This window comes from Phaethon lepturus, unplaced genomic scaffold, assembly GCF_000687285.1.
Source record: "Phaethon lepturus isolate BGI_N335 unplaced genomic scaffold, ASM68728v1 scaffold31783, whole genome shotgun sequence".
Taxonomy (NCBI): domain Eukaryota; kingdom Metazoa; phylum Chordata; class Aves; order Phaethontiformes; family Phaethontidae; genus Phaethon; species Phaethon lepturus.
The window spans coordinates 14,534-36,814 of NW_010527503.1; the positions used below are offsets into that span (position 1 = coordinate 14,534).

The window sequence follows — 22,281 nt, forward strand, 5'->3', positions numbered from 1 at the left end:
CGTGCTTCCTCACCCGGAACAAGCTGCATAATCCTGTTGCTGCATTAAAGCAATTTCCTGCGGTTCGCAGAGGCAAGCACCACGCTGACAGTGGTCATCCCTCTGGAGCACAGAGCGGGCAAGACAGACGATACGGAGGAAGCACAGAGCACGTCATGTCATGAGGCTTCCCCCGCAGGGAGAGCTCCTCCTGTTGCTGCCTCGGCCTTTAGTCGAGAATTTGGGCAAGCCCAAGACAGCTACTTCAAGAGGGTCAGAGAAGAGATGACTGCTTTTAGTCTTGCCACGAGTGGTACCTGAAGGGCAATGAAGGAGGCAAAGAGCCGTTGCCAAGCCAGTAAAGAATGAATTGTTCTCCCAGCCCTGACGGCCTGAGACTCAGATTCACATCGTTCTTCTCATGCATCACCTACCAGTCCCATCACAAAAGCAGCCTGGGCTTCAAGGACTAAAAAGACACTGAAACAAGCTTTAAAGAACCAGGATGTGAGACTGGAAAGTTACCAAAAAAATAAAATTAACTGTATCTTGCCTTTTCTGCAACACGTCCATCCACTCTCCCCTTCCTCTCCTGCTCATGCTCCCCCAGAGGGAAGTCCTGCCTATCTCTCAGTGCCGGGGGACGACACAGCACAAGTCCTGGGACCACAGACAAGAACAAGCTCAGCTTACACCCTCATTAAGAAAGAGAGGAGCTGGAATCCTGCACCGTTTGGCAAAGTTGCCATTCACCTGAGGGACACGAGCCTCCCAACAGCAGCTTTCAAAACTGCTTCATCCCTCAGGCCACCCTGGGCTCGTTCCCTCCCTTGGGCTGCGCTTGCCGGGGAGGAAGGCTCACACGAATCCAGCTCTTTGAAGTGGCGCGCAGGAACAGGATCTCGGCACATCTCACTTGTCTGCCCGCAAACGCACAGGCAGCAGAGCGATGAGAGAGGCCACAGAGGAAGGGAGAAGCAAGGCAGGACTAACAGGGGATGGAAGAGCCCAGCAAGGTCTTGTCGCCTGGATATGGGCACAACAGTCACACTGGCATCCTCCTGACCTTGGAAAACAATAGCCGTTGAGTCCGTGCGACGTGGCGTTCCTCCCAGGGCTACAAGAGGGGCAGGAGGAGCAGCAGCTGCGCGAGGGGACCCTGACACCTAACTGGGGAGGAAAAAAGCATGTCCCCTTCCCTCCTGGCATCCGCAGGCACGTAAGGAAGGCCAAGGCACTTTAGGGAAGGGACAGGACGCAGCACCATGTGTCCGGATGAGGCAGTTCTGCGTGGATTGCCTCCAGGCAGATGCAGCCGGAGGGGTGGAGCCGAGCTCCGCGCAATCCTACAACATTCCCACTAAGGAGGCTTCAACTCCGCAGGCAGGAACGCAGCCACGCGGCTGCTCACCAGCGCAGGCACGGGGATTCATGCAGAAGGGCTCGCTAGCTGGAGTTCTGCCCATTTGACTGAGGGTGGACACAGCAACATGAGGGAACACGGACGCGTAAGAACTGCCCAAACATCAACACTGATGCAGCAGAGCTTCAGTGAGGACACTACACCCTGTGCGTAAGTTAGACTAGAATTAAAGAACTGGTGGATCCCAGAAACCTAGCGCTTGTAAAACAAGGAGCCCTCCAAAGCTGTTTTATAAAGCACTGAGGTAGCTAGCACTTGACTAAGTGTCTCAGGGCTCATAGCACCTGACTGTTTTCCATCACTGCCATTTTTAAAGGCTTCTGAACATTTTTGCGGGGAACTTCCAAGAATCAGGATGAAAAGTTACTTCATCTCAAGCCCTCTTCAAAAGTTTGCAGAGGAGTGGGGAAGGAGCCTGCAGGTACAAATTAAAACTTCAGTGCTAGATAGGTCTGTAACTCCCACATATGTCTGTTGAGTCTATTCCTGAAGCTGTTGAGCTCTTCACCCCCCAGGACAGCCAGGCAGCCGAACCGGCAGCCGCGGCAGGTGTGAGCTGCGGGCAGGGGAGCACTTGATGGGTTTTGCAGGCCCTGAAGCACAATTAGAGAAGTTGAGGAAAAGAACTGCCAGACAGATCGGAACAATGGTCATTCAGTCTGGCGTTTCAGTCCCCAGCAGCAACCGGGACCAGATGCTTCAGAGGAAGGTGTGAAATCCTCTTAATGGGCAATTATGGAATAATCTCCCTTCAAGGAAGTTTTTTTCCAGCACGTAGACGCACAGTGACAAGTTTATGCCCAAAGAACGAATTTAGAGGTTGCAAACAATGTTTATCCTACCTAACAAGGACATCCTCCATTTCTAAGCATTTAACCCTATTTTAAAGGCTGTTGCTGAGCTCGTACACTCCACACGGGCTAGCAAAGCACGGCTCTGACACGTTTGTTAAACTGGTTTAAAATTTGCTGCCTCTGATTTCACCAGCAGCTCACTTGCTCTTGTAGCATGAGGCAGGATTGGTGGGGTGCGGGGGAAAAAAAAAAAAAAAAAAAGAGCAAAGTCATCTTCTGCTGGATGAGGTGCCTGGATGAAAAGGGCAAGGGCTGCTGAGGGTTGCTGAACAGCTGCTAAGCAATGCAATAAGACAGCTCACACCCCTCCACCAACGGGATGGAGAGACAAGACTCCTCCAGGCTACAGAGGAGGGCACATTTAGGGGCTGGGAACTGGGAACTACAACACAGATCACTCTTACTGTGTAGGATGACTTGCTGGTGATCTCCAAAAGCTTCTGCTTTGCTCTCCGCTCAGACTCGCGAGCCTCCTGAAGGTCTTGCTTTAGCTGATCAGCCTCCTTCGCCCTACAAAGAAAAATAGCAAATGGCAAACATCAGATTGAAGTTGAGAGGAATGAGAAGATGGAGAAGCAGGATTATAGTGTAGGTATGGAACAGATTGAGATTTGTCCCACAAAAAGCCCTAAACTAAGAAATCATCTGAGCAAGGGAAATGCCAGAACCATTGATAGGTGGGACATTTTAATTAGCCCAAAAACCCAAGCCACAGAAGGGCAGCTCTGACACGGGCTCTGCGTGAGCATCAACGAGCAAGGCTAAGGGCGGGACAAGCGTGCCAAGATGCCAGAATGGGGAGAACAATTTCAGAAGTTAAGCTTGGACTTACACCAGGAGAGGCAGTTTTCTGATAAGTAAGCCTCTACTAACGATTATTTACTACATTCAAAAAGGAAAAAGCACCCAAGGTTGCAAAGCTTTGCCTACTCGTGGGGCCTAACAATTCTAGAACTAGTATTTACCCTTGAGGCTCAAGGGCCCCGCACAAGGAGGAAGCTAAAGGAGGGAAGGACACTTTCTCTGCCAGACTGAAATTTGAGTGGATACTTCGCAAGATAGAGACCAAAGCAAGAAGAGATAGACAAGGGCAGCGTTCATCCAAGCAGAAAGGCTGACACCGAGCAAGCTCTCACAGGGAAAGGAGTAATCAGTTGGAAGGAAACAAGAATGATCTTTTACTTGCTCACTACCAAATGCACTGTGGGACCTGGGCTCTGGTATCAAGAGGATGGAAACACCAGTTTTAACAAGAAGCAAGGACTGCAGGAGCTAAGGGAACCTCAGGGCTAACGTGAAACAGAGACCTCACAACTGGTAAGGAGAACTAAAACAACTGAGAGGTAAATAAAGGAATAAAGAGAGAATAGGGAATGTAGACCTACCATCCAGAAATAAATAAAACAAACCAAGCGTTATTGATGTTGTCAAGTACTTTGGGGAATGCAGTGGGTGTTTGCAGAGATCACCCAAAAGTAGAGCTGACTTCTGCTGCTGCTGCCAGGGCGTGAGATGCATGGAAGGCAGAGTGCCAGGGACCATGGCACCTTCTCCCTCACCAGCTGACGGCCCCCTTCCCTGCTGCTTTCACCACAGTATCTCTCCCAAAGAAAGCTTCAGAGAAGGGTCTCCAGCTCCCATCCAGGGAAAGATCAGGGCCACCACTACCAGCACCATGTCCCACTCAGGGACAGCCCAGCTGTGGCAAACAGCGAGATGGAGAGAGAACCCAGCTGAGCCCTGGGGCCATTTGCAGTTGTACCTGCACGGGAGGCCAAGGGCTCACTGCAAACCGCTGGATGGACTAACTCAAGGCATGAGCCACCATTTCAGCTAAGTCAGAAGGGGGTTGGAAAGTAAAGCAGAAGCAGCTGCAAGGTTGTACCCTCTGACCTCCTCTCCGACTCCTCCGCCATTTTCAGTGCCAACATCTCTGCTTCTAGCACCTTCTGTTCCATCAGCCGCTTCTCCTCCTCCGTCCGGATGGCCGTGGCTTTGATTCGCTGCATCTCCTGTTCAGCCTCAGCTGCTTTCTGAGCCAGGAGCTTGGCCTCCTCCTCCGTGATCTGAGCCTTCTCAGCCAGCAAGTCTGCTGTCTCTTCAGACCTCATCTGAGAATTAAGGCACATCAAGCCATCAGGCGCACTGAATGTCTCCCTGAATGTGCTTGCAACCCCCGGAGCCGGGCCCTGGACTGCTCACTCCGCACGGCCACTATGGCCCGTAGAGTCCCTCCCTTCCATCAAAGCCTGCAGCCTTCTGCAGCCAAGACCTGGATGTGCCCAGGCTCCAACCCAAATCATCCTCCTTTGTGCTCCTGCCACAGCAGGCTAGCAGGATGAAATCAACTCCATCCAGCCTCCTGATCACCGTCCACCAGCAGCAGTTTGAGAATAGCCATAGGACAGTCACAGTGTGTCTCCTAAAACGCTTCAGCAGTGTAAAGAGTGAGGAACAGCTGCAGTGCCTCGGGAAACAAGCTCCCAGAGACCTACCAGAGCTTCATTGGCCATCGTTGCCTCTTCCTTTAACTGCATCAATCTTCTCTCCAGCTCATCCCTTGTCCTCTCAGCCTCTTCTCTCATTTGCTTCTCTCGGGCCAGGCGCTGCCGTTCCATCTAGGAAAAAGGGGTCAGGGAAAGTGAAGAGACACACACATTAGAAAGGCTTTCTGTAGGATGAGGAAGGGTCACTACGTGGGGGTTAGAGCACAGGATTGCACTGCTGCCTCCTCTCTGCTTATCAACATGGGGAACTTCATTAAATGGGGGTGACCTGATGCGCTCTGCTCCCCTGAAGAGAGCCGTTCCTCAGACAATCCCCTATCCTCTGATCAGGCCGTTACCCACAGCGCTGCCCCACAAGCTGCCTGCAGGTGATGATGTCCCCAGACAGCACCCTCCTACACTGACTCTCAGGGCAGACTCAGACAAGTGGGGTCCCAAGAGCTTCAGCTACGCCTAGAGTTTCTTATGGCATGTTGAACTGATGACAAGACTGGGCTTAAGGGCAGCCTGAGGGCATCTTCAAACTATCAAATATAGACACACCGCAAGGCAGGAGCTTGAAGGACATGGATAGCTGCTACTTTTGATCAGACATCTAACCCAGCATGCTGGAAACGTCACTTCCACTCATTTATAGGGAAGGTCACAAAGAGCATGACCACCGCTACCAATTCCTAACTACAATAAACTCTCTCCCTCCAGCTCAGTCTGAAATGCTTCTCCTGGAAGGGAAGATGCAAGCTACGCTGAGACAACCCCCCCAGAATCCTGCCGCCTCTCCCCAGAAGATGCTGAGAGTGTTGTGCAGACAGACTGTGCCCGACAACTGCCTCTCTGCTAGCCAAGCGCCCAAAGGGAGCCATCGGGCTAATTAACACACCAAGTTTAAGCACTCCAGTACGACAGAGATGGGTGCATTATAAATATCCACGCTACAGCAAGGGCTCGCAGCATTGCACAGGCCACCTGCTGGGATTAATAAGGGAAATAAGTGCGACAAGACACATTTCTCCGCTCTTTGGACACCAACTGCGTTCTCAAAGCGGGACGCCCACTGCTCTAGCAGCTCTGCTTCCTTCTATTAAAGGTTCCCCTCATTAATTATCATTATGATCTGCATCCCACTCAGGACTTCCATTAACAAGAATTCCCTATATAAAAGGACTATCTGGAACCAGTTAACAACCGTGGATCCTGGGGAGGGAGGAGAGAGCAAGTGAGACCGTATGGTGGCCAGCTCTGGATAGGGCAGCCAACCCAGGCCTAACCTTTCACGTAGAGCACAAGTGCTCTGGATTTGAGAGCTTATGCAAAGCCATAAGCTTCTGCTCACTGCCAGTGCCCTCACCTCTCTCAGCAGCCCAGCTAAGCACAGGATCTCAGGTCTTGCTGGTGTTACTCAAATGCATCAAAAACTCACAAGATTGTGAAACCTAGAATCATAGAATCATTAAGGTTGGAAGACCACCAAGTCCAACTATCAGCCCAGCACCACCCTGCCCACTAAACCATGTCCCAAAGTGCCATGTCCACACATTTTCTGAACACCTCCAGTGATGGTGACTCCACCACCTCCCTGGGAAGCCTGTTCCAATGTTTGACCACTCTCTCTGTAAAGAAATTTTTCCTAATATCCAGTCCTGGTGCAACTTGAGGCCATTTCCTCTTGTTCTATCGCTAGTTACTTGGGAGAAGAGACCAACACCCACCTCACCACAACCCCCTTTCAGGTAGTTGTAGGGAGCAAGAAGGTCTCCCCTCAGCCTCCTCTTCTCCAGACTGAATACCCCCAGCTCCCTCAGCCGCTCCTCATGACTTGTGCTCCAGACCCCTCACCAACTTCGTTGCCCTTCTCTGGACACACTCCAGCACTTCAATGTCCTTCTTGTAGTGAGGGCCCCAAAACCAAACACAGGATTCGAGGTGCGGCCTCACCACTACGGGGGCATGATCACTGCCCTTCTCCTGCTGGCCACACTATTTCTGATACAGGCCAGGATGCTGTTGGCCATCTTGACCACCTGGGCACACTGCTGGCTCATGTTCAGCCGGCTGTCAGCCAGCACCCTCAGGTCCTTTTCTGCCGGGCAGCTCTCCAGCCACTCCGCCCCAAGCCTGCAGTGTTGCATGGGGTTGTTGTGACAAATGCACAACCTGGCACTTGTCCCTAAAGCCACCAGCACCTGGACACCATGCTGCTCCTTCCAAGGAGGACCTTTTCGCTCCACTTATGCCAACTCCTTACTGACCAGAGGAATCCACATGGGAAGCAAGAAGCCCCTCTTCCCCAGAGGAGCTGGCCTGGTTACCCTTGTAGTTACTCGTGTCCTGTCCTCTCCTGCCACCCCAGAAGCTAGAGGAAGGAGAGCTGCTTCAGAAGGAGCCTGCAAGACAAGCCACATCACATCTCCAGGTCAGCTGAGCGCCTCAACCCCAACTCCAACACCATGTGGGCACCTCTGTGGACATGCTCGAATCCATTAACTTAGCAGTCCCTTGAGCATAAGGCTCTCCTGGGTGCGAGTGCTTTGGTTTCTTCTGCTGCTATCTAGCGGCTTTATTGCGAACGGGCCATTTATATTCTAAGCACCAGTACTCAGATTAGCTGTGTAGGTTTCAGTGAGTAGAAAAGGTCTACAAGCAGAAAACAATGATTCATACAATCCAATTTGCTGATATATGCTCATCGGCTACACACTGCTGCCTCCGAAGAGCCATTTTCCCCGCCTGGGCTGACCTGCAGCAGATAAAGGAGGCCAGCACCAAATTAGCATGCAGGCTGCACGCCCTGAAATGTTGGCGTGCATTCCATCACCATGTAATTAGAAAAAGAGGCAAAGAACTACAGCAGAGCACAGCTCCCCCTCACAGCCCCTGCTTTAATTACAAGCAACTAGCCCAACACATCTTTCCAGCTACGGAGCCCAGGCATAAAATGAGGCGGGGAAGATGCACACCCACTTGTAGGACACCCGGAGCAGCTCTTCTCTCCCACCCTCCTGGTTTTGTTCCCAAGTACGGGGGCTGGACTTGGGCTGCCAGGCTGCCATCAACCTGCAGAGCCAACTTGAGAATGACTGTCGAGGTGAGAACAGGCTACTAAAAAGAGATGTTCAGCTGGACCATCCCTCAAAGCTGCTCCGTGCGCTTGATGTCATTCTGGAGACTGTTCCTTCCCAAGTTCATTTGCATTTCTGATTTTGGCTCACAGTTTAGTTATACGAGATGTGTCTCACCTGCTTCCTGGCTTTCTCCTCCCTGGCCTGTGCCTTCATCTGCTGGACCTCCAATGAGTCTGCCTTTCTCCTCCTCATGAAGAGGTCATGGTTTCCAATACACAGCTGAAGAATCTATTCCCGTCAAGGGTGAAGAGCGGAGAGAAACAGCTGTACACATGATGACGATGAGGTAGTTTGTATTTTCAACACGGAAAAATACTAGAACTGCTTTGGTTTGGTGCTTGTAAGCACTTCCACGCACTGATCTCAAACCCTACGAGCTCTCATACCCATAAGAGGGGCAGGGAGCCAAGGCCAGGGCACAGCCAAGACCCATTACCAAACATCAGCTCCTGGGCTACCAGCTCTTTGCAGAGACCAATTTTCTATTTTCTGTGCATCCAGCACAGCATGGTTCTGGCAAGTTTTATACCAACCCTAAAAAGGCATTAGGCCAAAGAAAAAAACCAAAGATTTCCACAGCTCTGACCAGTTCCCTGTTCTTACTGCCCCCTTTTCCTAATTTTTAGGTTCAAGATGAATTTGCACCTTCTCCCAACTGCATGTCTAAAGCATTGAGATTTAAGGGGAAAAAAAAAAAAAAGGAAGAAAAACCACTTTCCACCTTGAACAAACAGAAGGCTTATCAAAAACTTCCTTGGACATCTTCAGATACCTTTCCAGATGGGTTTGAGAGCACCAACGTGGTTTCCTCTGGTACTCAAGGAGGACAAGGAAGGTGACAATACTAGAGGAGGGTTAGCAAAGCGGTGGGTACACAGAAGAGGGAAAGCTCTTTTCAGCAATAAAAGCGGGTCTCTAAACTCAGATTTTTTTCTAAAGGACCGATTCACATGCCCGTCTTCCATTTCACACGTGATGAATGACTTCTCTGGAGTCAGAGGAGCTACAGCACTATGAATCTGACGAGTGCAGTGAATGAGACCTTTGTTGGGAAGCCCCGCTTCCCTACGTGAAGTACAGGGCGGCCTATAACCAGGACAGCAAGGATCCCCTCCCTCTAAAGATGGAAAAAATATCCCCCTCTGCAGGTCCCTCGTGTGACTTAACACGGTGCACAGCTACTAGAGAACCTGGACCAAAGCTCCTCCAGATACCAAACCCAGAACACTAGCTAAAGCTGGTCTCTAACGTGGAGGCTGAACAGAACAGCTCAACGTAGTCCCCTCCATCCTTGTACAAGGAGAGTGTCCTCACAGGGGATCAGCCTAGGAAAAAGCCTGGACTGCGGCTCTGATAACGGTGCATCCCAAAACAGGGAGATCTACGTCACAGGGCAGAATAGAACAGAACTGCAGGAGAAGAAAGGGGGTCTGGAGCAAAGATGGGGATGATGAGAAAGTTTTACTTACTAAGTGCTTCCACCATGCAGGTCAGCTGTAACCTGAGAGCTCAGAAAGGGAGCAGAAAAACAGGAGAGGGGGAAGAGGTTCTGTGAAGGAGCTTGACTTGAGCTTCCCCCTTCTCTTCTAGAGGCTATGGCTGAGTAGGAACTGCTATACCAAATGACATCTACAGTCCAACCAGGCCAGCACGCTCCGTCCGACTGCTCAAAGGAAAAGCCCCAAAAGAACATTGTCTCGTACTGCCGGCAGAAACTACTGCCGCAGGCAATAAAAATTACTCTGTCTGTAGACTTACCAGCTTATTCACACGCAGCTTTGATGAATTGAATTTAAAAACATCAATCTTTTTGTCCAATGGCTTAATCGTAAACTGAAAAGGAAAAAATAAAGAGGGAGAGAGTTATCAGAGAGCAGCGCATTTAATAAAAACACAGCTATAAAAGCCTTACTGAAAGCTTTGGCTCAGAGGAGGTCAGCAGTGTCAGACAAACAAGGCTGAGAGCTGTCCCCGTGGCTTTTAGCCAAGCAAGAGAACTAGTATCAAAAAGAACCAAGGAGACAAGCGTCCCTCCGGTCAGAAAAACGCGAGTGCCACACAGAAGCAATGAGAGTGCTGTCCACCTACAGACTGCGATGCCCGACAGCCTGTGTCCTCTGCAGAGCACCCTGCAGAGGCCAGAGACAGCTCAGCACCTCCCGAGGAAAGGCAAGATGCTGCTCTCCTGGCAGCTGTAGAGAGCAGAGAAGGTACAGCAAAAACTCCCAAGACTTCTGAAAGGAGGAAGAACCAGCTCCGCTGCCTAATGGACGGGCAGGAGAGTTGCATTACGACCACAGAAACAGAAGCTGCTACCCTTCCCGTTGACACCTCTACTCGCAAGGGCTCCCCAAAGGGATTTTTCCATGCATTTTGTTCTCCAGAAGTCAGCCGTGTCACAAGACTGCTCCGCAATTCAAAATATTATTCCCTCACTCTAACTTGTATTTACACTCCACGTGCCAAGCGAACAGCCCTCTTCGAAGAGCTTTCCCACAGCGGGTCTCTCCAGGGGATGTAGGTGACATTGCCAGGCTCAAAAGTTTCGGTAATACAGACCCTGGATAGACAGAAGACCCTGAACTAAGAAAAGGAGACCGGAAGAGATGGAGCGCGCCACAACACTGCATTTTTCGGAAGGCATGCATATATTCCATCACTCCCCCACACGCTACGAAAATAACCGGCTGAAGAGACAGCGCTCGAGCAGGCAGTCTGTGTCCATTAAAGTAGGTCTATTTGTCAATACATTGTACTGCCTGAAAAGGGCTCAGCCGAACGCGCCCGGGCAGTGTTTTGTTTTGTCAGTTTAAGAGCCAATCTTTTAAGATTTTCACACAGGCAGACGTGCATGAATGTCCCTGGACTTGGGCTCCAGCAGAACCCACACCAGTCACTGAAAGCAACAGCAGAAGTACGCCAGGAGAGGAATTTCAGTTCCACATAAACGGTCAATCTTTGTTACGATGGATTAAACCCCTCTGTTGTGTCGACGTAGCTGTTGTAGCCAGCTATTAAGCCTGTTTACTATCACATCAGGTCTACTTGTGGTTTTGCAGAGTTGTGAAGCTCTTTATTTTTAAGGAGTGAAACAAGTGAAGAGAACTCCAGCACAGCAAGAGAACTCCAGCACAGCCTTACTAAATATAAAACTTCACAAGACATGCAACAAATGCAGCTGATGAGAAACCTTTAGCTTTTACTCTGATCAATACCATGATTAGATTAGGAAACAATTTTTAATTAAGAAGTTAATTTTCTTCCTTACCATGAAGGCAGCTGGTTTCCTTTGAGCAGCTCTCTCAGACTGAAAATTGAGTAGATCGGTTTCCCCTCCACAGCCAATTTCACTGCTATTCTCAACTAGGTTTGGTGGCCAATGATTCAGAAGATCCATATTTATGGTCTGTATTTAATAAATATCTCTCCAATTACTCAACTTCCTAAAAAGATTCCAGCTGTTATGCCAAGCCCGGCAGCCTGAAAACTCAAGATGATGTAATGATATGGCAAGAGCTCTTCTCGCCAGGAATACGTCTCACTGTATTTCATAATACAGTATACATCCACAGTAATATATACTGTAATACCTACAGTAAAGCAGAGATCTCAACTTCTGAACTTTGATATTAGGGCTAAGCGCATCAACAGCAATTTTGGTTTTTGAAAAAAGTTATGTAGTGGATTTGAACATACCCTAGAACCAAACAGAATGAATAGCTCCCAGCTGACCTCTCGTACGCCCACTCCTGGAAGGCTTCAGAAAGTCCTGGAATTAAGGTTTCAGCTGGAGAAGCTGAGCTACCCTTAGCTAAGCTGGTGATAGCAAGCGCAGCTGACAGAGGAGCTGAGAGAAATCATTTTAAATTGCAGTTGTGTCCTTACTGCTCTCAGGGAAGAGGGGAGATGTATCCATACCTCTTTATCGCTGTATGAGATATTCCGGATCTCGTTCCACGGAAAGGAGATTTTAGGGGTCAACCTATTGTCTGGGTCATAAATGTGAAGACCCAAGGCGTCAACTCCAAGGAGCAGTTCAGTGCCCTTTTTATTCTACGGGAGGAAAGAAAAGAGCAGAAAACCCTTTTACTCCACTCGGAGGGTCTGACACGAGCCAGCCGTTCTTAGCTTCATCAACCAGCCCTGCGCGATGACCCACCAGCACCGCATATTAAAAGAGCTTCTGCCTCCCCGGCAGCTAGCCGCGAAGCACGCCGCAGCAGGGGCCCTCGCCAACGCACCGCAGCCATCTCCCAGGTCTGCTGGCTCTCCAAAAGCTCCACTCATCCAATCTCACAGCAACAGAAACGACTAACACAAGAGCTACGCCAGCAAGAAAACATGACCCACAACCTGCACTCACCCTAATCGCAAAATAGTTCACTCCATACATCTCCAAGTCCTGAGCTATCTTCAAATACTCCATTTCAGCTTCATCTCTGTCAGACAAAAAAAGGCCAGTGTGACGACGTTTGGCAGGATCAGAGAGAGGGGGATGGCTGCTCTTTCTGATCCTAAGCACTCACAAGGCTTTAAAGCCTGGACTGTCTCTGTCGCTCAGGTCAAGCCTGTCTTTGCTGTCAGGATCAATAAAGTCCAACAGCAAATCCCACTCCACAGCTTGCCAGCATCTTAAGGGCTGCTGACGCCTGCCCAGCGAGAGGCAGCACTTCAAGCCTTGCTTTGTCCATCCCCCAGTCCCTTAAGCACAAATAGGAAACCCCTGGCTGGGAGAGCCCCGTTTCAGATCCACCTGACTTTAGGCTTATCACCTAACAAGGAGCATTTTACCACTCGAGGCAGCGACACACCTCATCAGCCTGAATCCCCATTTCTTTTCCTGGCCCAAAAAGCACCCTGACCCCCTAGGCAGGCAGGGCTGCCTGCCTCCCTGACCCTCTGCAGGAGGTCCCTTAGTGAGCATCAGTCCTGAATCCTCTCGAGGACGCCGTCAGTGACGAGGGGACAGCAGGGCACCCGCAGAGCCATCAAACAAAACCCTTTGCACTCCGCGAGCCTGCTAAGGAGGTGCGCTGGGATTAACGCTGCTGTCAGCAGAGCTCATCCACCGGCCCAAGCCCCCCAAACCCTGCTGGCTCTTCAGGTGAGGGGACTGAGCCTGACGCTCCGCTGCAGCACACACTCACCTTGCTCTGCCTCGGTGCTCTGCATACCAGGCTGTTATCCTTTCCTCCCACATCTCTGGAGTCATCTGATACAGGTTTATTACCTGAGATACGTGGGGAGACAGAGACCAGGTCACACTGCTGCTCTTGTTGCAGTCTCCTTAGCCAGCAAGCAAGGCAGAAACACCCAAGCCTCAAGCAACCCCTCCCCAGCACCACGTCCGACTCAAAGACAGGCGACTCGCAGCAGGGCACGCTCCGCCCCGCGCCCTGCGATCGCCCAGCGCTCGCTCAACACGCCCGAGCACGCGGCACAGGCAAACTGTTGCCAGGCTGTCGCAAGGAGATGCAGGCAGGATGAAACAGTGAAACGAAAGAAAACATTTGCTTCAAGTTTTATTAAAATATGTCAGAAAAAGACTGAATTCTCCTCCCTCAATACATCTTCTTTGGATCGTTTGCCCCGGTAAGGAAGCCCAAGGGATGGGAAGCAGGGTGCACCCTGCAGGCAGTCCCACAGAGACCTTCTCTGCAAAGGGCTCCGTTCCCCAAAACACCACCACGCTGAGGAACCTACTCCTCCGCTCGGCCGAGCTCCTTACCCGCTTCGGAAGCAACTCTTCTTGCGCCAAGAAGCCTCGCTTGTGGACGTTGGGATCGTAATCGCCGTACTGGAAAGAAGCACAGACATCGCGCCCACTCCCCGTTAACAACACGGGCAAGTAAAACTCTTCACCCTTACGCATCCACCCCCTGGGGAGAGAGCAAATGCGGAATGCTTACACCCTTCACCTCACAACCGGTTAGAGCAGAGAACATATGCTGCTCGGGAGATTTAATAACTGTGTTTTCCTTGTCATTTGATTGCTAATAGAAACTAATATCCTCCTCCTGCTCAGGCAGCAGAGGTGGAAGCAGAACAAAACTTCCCACCATAAGCTGATGTCCACCGGTTGGACTAGATGATCGTTGTAGGCCCCTTTCCATCTGAACTGTTCTGCTCTACTCCAACTACCATGCCCAGAAAACACTTCCTCCAACGCAGGGGAAGACTCCCTCTACAGCTGAGAGGTCCTTGCCCTCCCACCAGGAGTAGGACAGGGAGTCAAGGTATGGACAAAGACCTGTCCCCAAAGACTGATCGAGACCAGTAATTTGGGTGAGGCAGATGGTGGTTCCTCTGTCGCTGCTCACCACTCTAATGAACAAATATTAAGAGAGATTACAGGAGTTTGACAGGCTCCTCTCAGGCAGGTGTCAGCTTTTCTGCCAGAAGGTCTGTTGCTCAACCTGGTCACAGAATCCAATTCAGATTTGTTAAGTGCATCCAGTAATTACTAGTATTTGTTTAGATTTACATCTTTTTGAGCAGCATATAAAGTGACTGAGAAATAAAACTGGTTATTAACAGATTGAAAAGCCGAGTGTCCCTGCAGTGTATGTGAAAATGAATTTACCTCCTGTACAGCTTAAGAGGGCAGGAATCTGCCAGAAAAGAGCGCCTCAAATAACCTAGCGAGTTCAAGAGGACGATGGATGTGAGGCACGTACATGAAATGCTGCGATTTTCATTCACCTGGCAAACAGGACTTCTGCAGTGACATTGCCCAATTACACAAGACACAGCAACGTTTGCTCAAGTCACTCATTTTGCAAGGGAGACAGCCCTTCCCTCCCTGTCCTGAAGGACCTCAGCTCAGAAAGTACAAAACGGTGACAATTTTTACAGCCAGACCAAGGCACGCATGGTGGTCGTGTAAGAAGTCAGGAAGCCTTCCATATCGGCCTCTTTTTAATGACAGAACCAGCACGTTGTACACTAAAACCAGAGCTCAGCACCAAAAACCTACACATACATCCTCTCCGCAGCCCGGCGAGCAACGTTTCACAGACGACAAGCCGGGATTAAAGATGCAAATATTGATTTGGAGCCAACGCAGATGCGAAGGAAGCACGCCACAATCAACACTGACTCAGACTTCAATTAATAGAACAAAACTGCCGCGGATTTCATTCAGGAGGGTGCTGAGCAGCGCCAATTGTCTGTCTTCCAAGGTCTACAGATGCTTGGAGCTCCTCAGAAAGCAGCGCATTGCAGGTACACGTCCCTCAAACCCACATCAAAAGGGAACAGCAATAAAAACATGGCACTGGCAAAGGAAACAACTCCAATAACCTTGGAGAGGCAGAAAATAAATCATTTTTAAGTGATGAAAATAATAGCAAATGGGATTATGGCGATTACTTTTTGTTATGATCTACCGTGGAGATCCAAGACTAAGTATGGATTATGCGATTTTCCTGTGGTGAAAAATATTGCCACATCCCAAAGGAATATTTGTACAGAGAGGGAGTCTGGATGAGAACATTAATTATTCACAAGTCAAAAATCAACAAATGGCTTAAGTATTGCAGTATATGTCGGCTCAAATGATTTGGCAAACATACTTTTAAAGACCTTTTCAATTAAATCATTACTTCAAAACTGTCATGGAATTTCAGCTCCTGTTAACTGAACTGTATGATTAATATTCATGGTTACAGATGGAAGTTGCCTTTACCTCATTCATACACCTGTCTTACATCGTCTTAATCTTAATCTTACATCTGGATTAACACAGGCCCGTTCAGCTTCAAGCTATTAACACCAAGTATTGTTTGTTTGGGGGGAAAAAAAAAAACAAAAATAAGAGAGCCCTTTGCTAGTGCTACAAGATTTGAAGTGCTGAGAGGGCTGCAGCAAGGCAGCGATCTGCATTTAAGGGGCAAGAAGTGGAAGAACCTCCTGGACATTACCATTTTCTGCTGGGACGCGTTTTTCAGCTGATTCTGTGTCTCTCCCAGCTACCTAAAACCTGAACCACCTCCAACATCTGAAAGCAGTGTGGGTGGTTTGAATGCAGAGCTAGAGGGGAAAATACATGGTAATTCCCTGAATGAACACAACGATATAGAAATAAATAAGATTTTATTTTTATGACCCGCACGCTCACTTTGTTATTGCAGGTAGGTGTGCAACAACAGTACAAGCCAACCTGGCTGTCAATCAAATGGCTGCAAACACACCACTATGTCAGGCTATTATGCCCCTAATCATGCAAATCAGCGCGTTATTAGTGAAATTACTGTGCTCAGTGGCCGCTTTCTTGTCCACAAAGGACATCATTATCCTATTTAACTGGAAGGAGATGACCTGCAGCATCTTTCTCACCAGCTCCGAAGACTAAGACATGCTTTCAGCTTTCTCCTTGGCTGAAAAAAAAAGCAGAAGGGGAAACCCAGCCTGGAGGGGCAGGGAGGAAAAGCGATGTCTGAGCCAGACATGAAAGCACATTAGCAAAGATCAGAAAAAGCATCCCTCTTCCACCTTCTCACAGTCTCTGTGCAGAATCAAGACGTGCAAGGTTAAGAAAACTGCTCTGACTCCGGCCAACCTCCTCCAGATGACCGAGCATCAAGCACGGCGAGCGTCCTACTGAGCGCAAGGTCAGCAGCCGTGCTGCAAGAAGAGGAAGGGGACGGCACACCAGTCCTGTCCCGAATTACAGCCTATTCCCAAGCGCGCGAGCAGAAGCTGTCACGGCCAAGATTTAACAGCGCTCAATATTTACCCAATGGTTTATTCATTTTGGCAACAGGAAAAGTCATCCCCTATGTATCCTCGGCTCTGCAGGTCAACGGAGAAAAAGCCAAGCAAGTGTTTACTCCTGCACTCTAGTAAGAGCAATGAATATTTCACACAAATAGAAACATTTCTAAAAGCAACTCTTCTTTCCCTCCCTGATGAGTCTCTCCAACAAAATATGGTGTCATCAATATTCTGACTATGAGGAGAAAATACCTTTTTCTAGTAAATTCAAATATTCATCGTCAAAGAACACCGTTGCACGTCACCCAGGGCTGTGTTCAGGCAAACCAGGCATGGACTAAAGGGTTATAAGGAAGATGATACGGCAAGCCATGGAAAAAGCCAAGTGAAACACCAAGGACTGGACTGTGTTTCCTGCCAGCTTGGATCAGACCCTCTCTTCAGGCAACAGAGCCAAATCCCTAGTCGTGCGCTGTCAGCTAAGGTGGACTCACAGACCAGAGAGCTACCCTGCTTCTTCCGAAACTGCCTGACAGTCGTGCTCCTCAAGGACAGGCAGACAGGCCAGACCCAGGGCACAGCCGCCCACCTGCAGTCCTGCCAGCCAAAACGCCCTCCCTAAATCGCCTCCGGAGAGTCAGAACTGACTATGACCACGAGTCTACAGCGGTATCGCAGCTGGGCTGCGACCGGACTCGTCACTCCTCCTCTTTTCCAAAGACATTATCTTTATGCACATAAACCGGAGATTAGCTAGAAGACTCGTTAATTGAGCAGCAGTACATGTTACGCGTATACAGGGATAAATTACTTCCTCTCCTGCAAGAACATCCCCACTTCTGAACCTCGAGCTGCTCCCTCTATCCCAGGAGCGCCTCTGCTGTGGGCTGCTGCAAGCTGTCCAAGACTGCGTGCTCCAGACTGGAAAACAGTGTTCTCTTAAGTCCTCAGCAAAACACATTGACTCTGGCTCCAGAGCAGAAGAATTCAGCTGAAGAATGAGGGGAACTTGATGACCGTTGAGTTTTCCCTCTGTCTAGTGAGGCCAAACACCCAAGATCAAACCCAAGATAAAGGGAGAAGCCAGGAAGAGCCCTTTAATGCTGCAATAACATTTACGTGGCAAGCTGTAGCACTCAAAATAAAGTAGTTATCATGATGACAAGTATTCCAGGGAAGCAGCAGAGCTGTGAGTCCCATGGTTGGTTTGCCTCTGGCTACAACGGCAAGAGCAGGGAAGAGATCCAAAAAAGCACAGGCTCGGGGAATTCACCTGCCCCAGTAGTAAGCCACACTTGAGCAGGCACTGCAGCTCATAAGCTACAGAGTTCTGGAAAGAGAAAGCAAAAATCTGTCCAGTGTCTGAAGGCAGCCAGGAACCAGCAGTGCGGAGAAGGCACTATTGCTTCCATAGTCTACCAAGTTTCCTTGCCTTCCGCTTCCTCGGGAAGCGGGTAATATGGCAAAGTGCCTCACTTCCCAGGAGCGATGTTAACCCCCTGCCGATGTCAGCAGGCCCCTGGAAAACCCCCCTGTGCCTACCTTGGCTTGGACGGCGTAAGAGGCCAGCAGGACCGAAGCCTCAGGAGGACAGTAGATCTTCTCATCCAAAATCTGCTTCTTCACCTGCACGTAGCAGCAAAGGACACGTAACACACTTTTAGTGGAGAAGTGCAAAGCATGACTGTCACAGCAGATGGCTGCAGGTTGTTTTAACTCGAGCTGTCAACCACACAGTTAACAATTTTCTTACCACTAATTACAATTCAGGCCCAGGAAGTCTCTGGTGGCTCGGAAGGGAAGGGCTCAGGCTTTCACAGGCCACCTTTTTCAGAGAGGTTTGCAAAAAGAGCTAAATTTATATGTGGAAAATGACAGAACCCATATCCCACTGCTAAAGGCAAGGCGGGAGGGGGGAAAAGTCTTGTGTGTAAACACAGAGATAAAACCTCTTAAGGCATAAGCTATGGACTGATACCACATCTATACACAACGCTAAATTAAAAAAGAAGTTTGCAGCCGAGTCTCTGAGCACACAAAGGTTTTGCTCTGGGATATTCAGGCCTCCTTATGAGTCAGCGCTCACCTGTGCTCGAGGCCAGTTCCTCCAACGCCAGTGACAACAAGGAGAGCTGCGGGTCACCTCCATGGCAGTGCTTTTAGCAGCAGGCAAAGCCCTGCACACACTCCCAGGAGAGCCAACGTGCAGCTCCCAAAAGCCACGGCTTTAGGTTTCCTGGCTTCTGTGCATTAAAAAATTAAACCTGTCATGTTCGATATTTTTTGGTTTTGCACACTTAATTTTCCTGAATAAAGGGAGGGAAAAAAAGCATACTGTATCCTGGGAGAGTTAAATGGATTGTCACAGAGATGCAGTAACATCAATTTGAATTTATAACGTGCTTTGAGTCCTCAAAGTTGGTTACAATGTAATCACAGAAGATATTCTCCTGCACCAAGATGAAAACAGTAGAGTTTGCAAGCTTATGTGTGTTCCCATTTCCCATAAGCATTACAGGAGCCCAGGCTCCTCTCATCATCAGAAATCCTAGTAGGAAAGTCACGGTCTGCCTTTACAACATGCAGCTTTAACTGCTCTCCCTCCCCGATCTTCTTTTTCAAAGATGCCAACAGCATTCTTCCTCATTAAGGATAAAGCCCGTGGCAAATCGGACATTTAAAAATAGCCCTAAGGAGACACTAGCGCACAAGACAGACCCTGGAAATGAACAGCAATTCTTTGCATTTAGAAGCCCTTTAGCTCTGAAGAACAAAGATGAACTTGGGAAGAGCGAGGAGTGCCAAGAAGCTGGTGAGCGCACTTCGATATCTATTTGAAGGGGCAGGGCACACTGAAGCCTAAGGTGGTATTTTCAAGGGCATCCAAATCCAGGTTGCCACTACTTTAGCGTAACAAACATAAGAATGAGTGTCTTTTTTTTATTTTTATCATTTATTTATTTTAGACACACCAAATTAACAGCCACACAGCAGCTGAGACATCCCAGTAAGTACCTGGGGGGCTGACTAGGACTACTCTGCTCCCTGTAACAGTAGTTGGCACAACCCTTTATAGGAAACAGTTTCAGAAAATTGAACTTGTCTGAAAGAGAGAGAAGCTCCGTGGTAGAAGCTCTTCGTTACCAGCCATGCAGCACTGCTACAGCAACATCAGCTGAGCTGATTTCTCAGGACACAAAGTTTTGAAGCATACTTAAAAGAAAAAAGCCTCAAGATGTGTTCACCACAGTTTCAGAAATCTTAAGGGCAAGAGTTACTGGGGCAGATGGGACCATTAGGTTTCCCCTCCTCCTCTGCTTTTGCCATCAGCCTCTGACAGAGCTGTGCTTCTAGGATTTTCTTCTGCTCCAGTTATTTGAAGGCTGTTTTGCGAAGAGGTGAACCTCGCTGTACAGCCTGAACACGAAACAGGTTGGCTGCATTCTCTTCTCGAGGATGAAATTCCCCTGCTTCACACAGTGATGCTATCGCGTACAAAGGCAACTGCCATCCCTCAGCACAAGTGATATCCACACCCTGCAGAGAGGTGGACTCCAAGGCTGTATGTGTCATTCAAGCCCACATCTGACAGATTCGTTTTCCCTAGCTACCACACGCTAATATTACAAATCACCTAATCAATCCTGACAGCCAGTTTACGAGATCTGCAAGTCTGGACATCTGTGACTGCCTCGTCCAGACAAACCATCTTTGACCTATTTTAAGAAGTTTTTGTTGTTGAAGACAACTCCCTTCGGGGAAGTGTGAACATAACGATGAGGATCCACACTCCGCTGACCAACTTTCTGACCCTGGAACCTTCTCATCCTGGCTCTTTCTCCCTCGGGTTGGAAACCAGTGTACTGACACGGCTCCTACCTGCAGGAAGAACAAGTGCTGTGTGATTTCCTGGACCAGTTCCTCCTCTGCGTTCTCAGGATAAAATTTGGCCAGAAAGTGAAAGGTGACAGGCTCTTCTGTTGGAACATCATGATCCAGAACCTGTGGGATACAAGAGCCATTCAGCTACTCCTTCCAGCCTCTTTAGCACTCTGTCTCTTGGAGCCAAGACACAGTTTCCTTCTGTTCAGATCAGCGCATCTTTTGTCAAGCATTTTAGACATCTAGAACAGACAAACCAACCTAAGTAGTTCAGAAACCGCAGTTAAAAAAAGAAAACAAACAAATACTTCTGACATTCATAAGCATGCAAGAAAACAAAGAAGGCAGAAACAAACAGCATGCAAAATGAGACAGCAAAGGTTGATCCCGATCTGCTCTGTGCACATCGCCTCTTCCAAACCTCGCAGAGTGACACTATATCCTGCTACGCCACCATCTGACTTTCTTGTTGTTTCCCTGCGCTGCCTCCTCTTGTATTTCAGCGTTCTTCCTTGCTACCTTCCTATTGCGCTGGCACTGTCCAGTTCAGAGTCACATTAGCTGAAAACCTTGGCAGAACACGCGAGACACCCAGACCTCCCTCACAGTCTCGATGACTGTCTGGTTTTAGCGTAACATTCTTTGGATGCAAACAGTACCACATCTTCTCTAACCCACCCCTCAGCAACCTGGAGGCTCGCGTATTTGGGAAGCGTTTCCTCCCTTATCTCCACCTCCTTTTCACTCCTCTGGATTTCCTCCTCCCAAGCTCTTTGTACATCTCAACAACCAAAGAAGCCAAGATGCAACTTCACTTTTCCCCTAAAGGTTTTGTCATTCAGGGCATAGAAGAGAGACTTTTGGATTTCATTTATATTACAGTCACCAGGAGGCCCAGCATCCCAGCACGGCCGTCTCCCAAAATGCCTCAAGGCGATTCAGTGTGCACAGTCTGAGGCTTCACAGCTCCAAAGGAGCTGGGGTGGGGTACCTCTGCCAGCTCGCCCTGGTTTGACTCTCAGATGCCACGGGGATGAGATTTAAATACACTTCACCCAGTTCACATCGATACCACACATAACACAGCCTTGGGCATTCAAAGAGAGAGGAAAGTACGTTCTCCTTCGTCATCCCACACGAACTCTCAAGGGAAATTTGGTTCCAACCTTCTTGTCCATTTTGAGCCAAGCCACCGTATCCTTGATAGTGTACTGAAGCCCGAAGAACCAGGTTTCTCGGAGTCCTAGTGTCCTGCATACTAGATCGAACAGGTCCTTCCCTTTCCACTTCACCTGCAGGAAAGCAAATGGGAAGCAGAGTTACAAAGGTGGATTTCAGAACTTCACCTCTGTTCAACCAAATCCACTCTTTTTTCACCCCACAAGGTCTTTGAGAGGGTAGAGAAGGCATCTGGTATAGATAAGAAAACATCCTAACGAAGCATACTTTTTATCCTTCCACCTGATCTCATCTGCGGATCACTAGCTCTTCCCTCAGTAGGAAACTCAGATGTGATTTCCCCCCCTCCCAAAAATGACACTGTAAAGCTCCCTGTTTCTTCCTCTGGCGATCCACTGACATTCAACAGGGGACCTGAAGGGTTCGCTTACGTTCCTTTTGAGACGTGGTGCAGCATGAGTAGCCTGGCTCCAGCAAGAAATAAAAATCACTCTTAACTGTGATAAGCCCTTAGCGGCTTTAATGTCTCTATATAGCCCCAGGAAGCCCTGCACAAACTCCAGTATCAGCAATAGGGTTTCACAGACAAGGCCACAACACGCTCCTGAAGATCAGAAGTG

At 49.1% G+C, this 22,281-nt stretch overlaps 1 protein-coding gene across 1 annotated transcript in view; it reads right to left on the minus strand.

Moving 5' to 3' along the window:
* Positions 1-21,774, minus strand: part of NF2 (neurofibromin 2 (merlin)) — a 26,522-nt gene extending 4,748 nt beyond the window's left edge. Inside the window, exons 1-12 of the mRNA XM_010283405.1 lie at positions 21,649-21,774; positions 20,480-20,602; positions 18,143-18,226; positions 13,614-13,682; positions 13,033-13,115; positions 12,249-12,324; positions 11,804-11,938; positions 9,644-9,718; positions 8,000-8,113; positions 4,752-4,874; positions 4,150-4,367; positions 2,661-2,766 (exon numbers count right to left, since the gene is read on the minus strand). Of these exons, the coding sequence (XP_010281707.1) occupies positions 2,661-2,766; positions 4,150-4,367; positions 4,752-4,874; positions 8,000-8,113; positions 9,644-9,718; positions 11,804-11,938; positions 12,249-12,324; positions 13,033-13,115; positions 13,614-13,682; positions 18,143-18,226; positions 20,480-20,602; positions 21,649-21,660 (1,218 nt within the window). The 5' untranslated portion in view covers positions 21,661-21,774. The remainder of the gene's footprint in view (positions 1-2,660; positions 2,767-4,149; positions 4,368-4,751; positions 4,875-7,999; positions 8,114-9,643; positions 9,719-11,803; positions 11,939-12,248; positions 12,325-13,032; positions 13,116-13,613; positions 13,683-18,142; positions 18,227-20,479; positions 20,603-21,648) is intronic.
* Between the last annotated feature and the right edge of the window lie 507 nt (positions 21,775-22,281).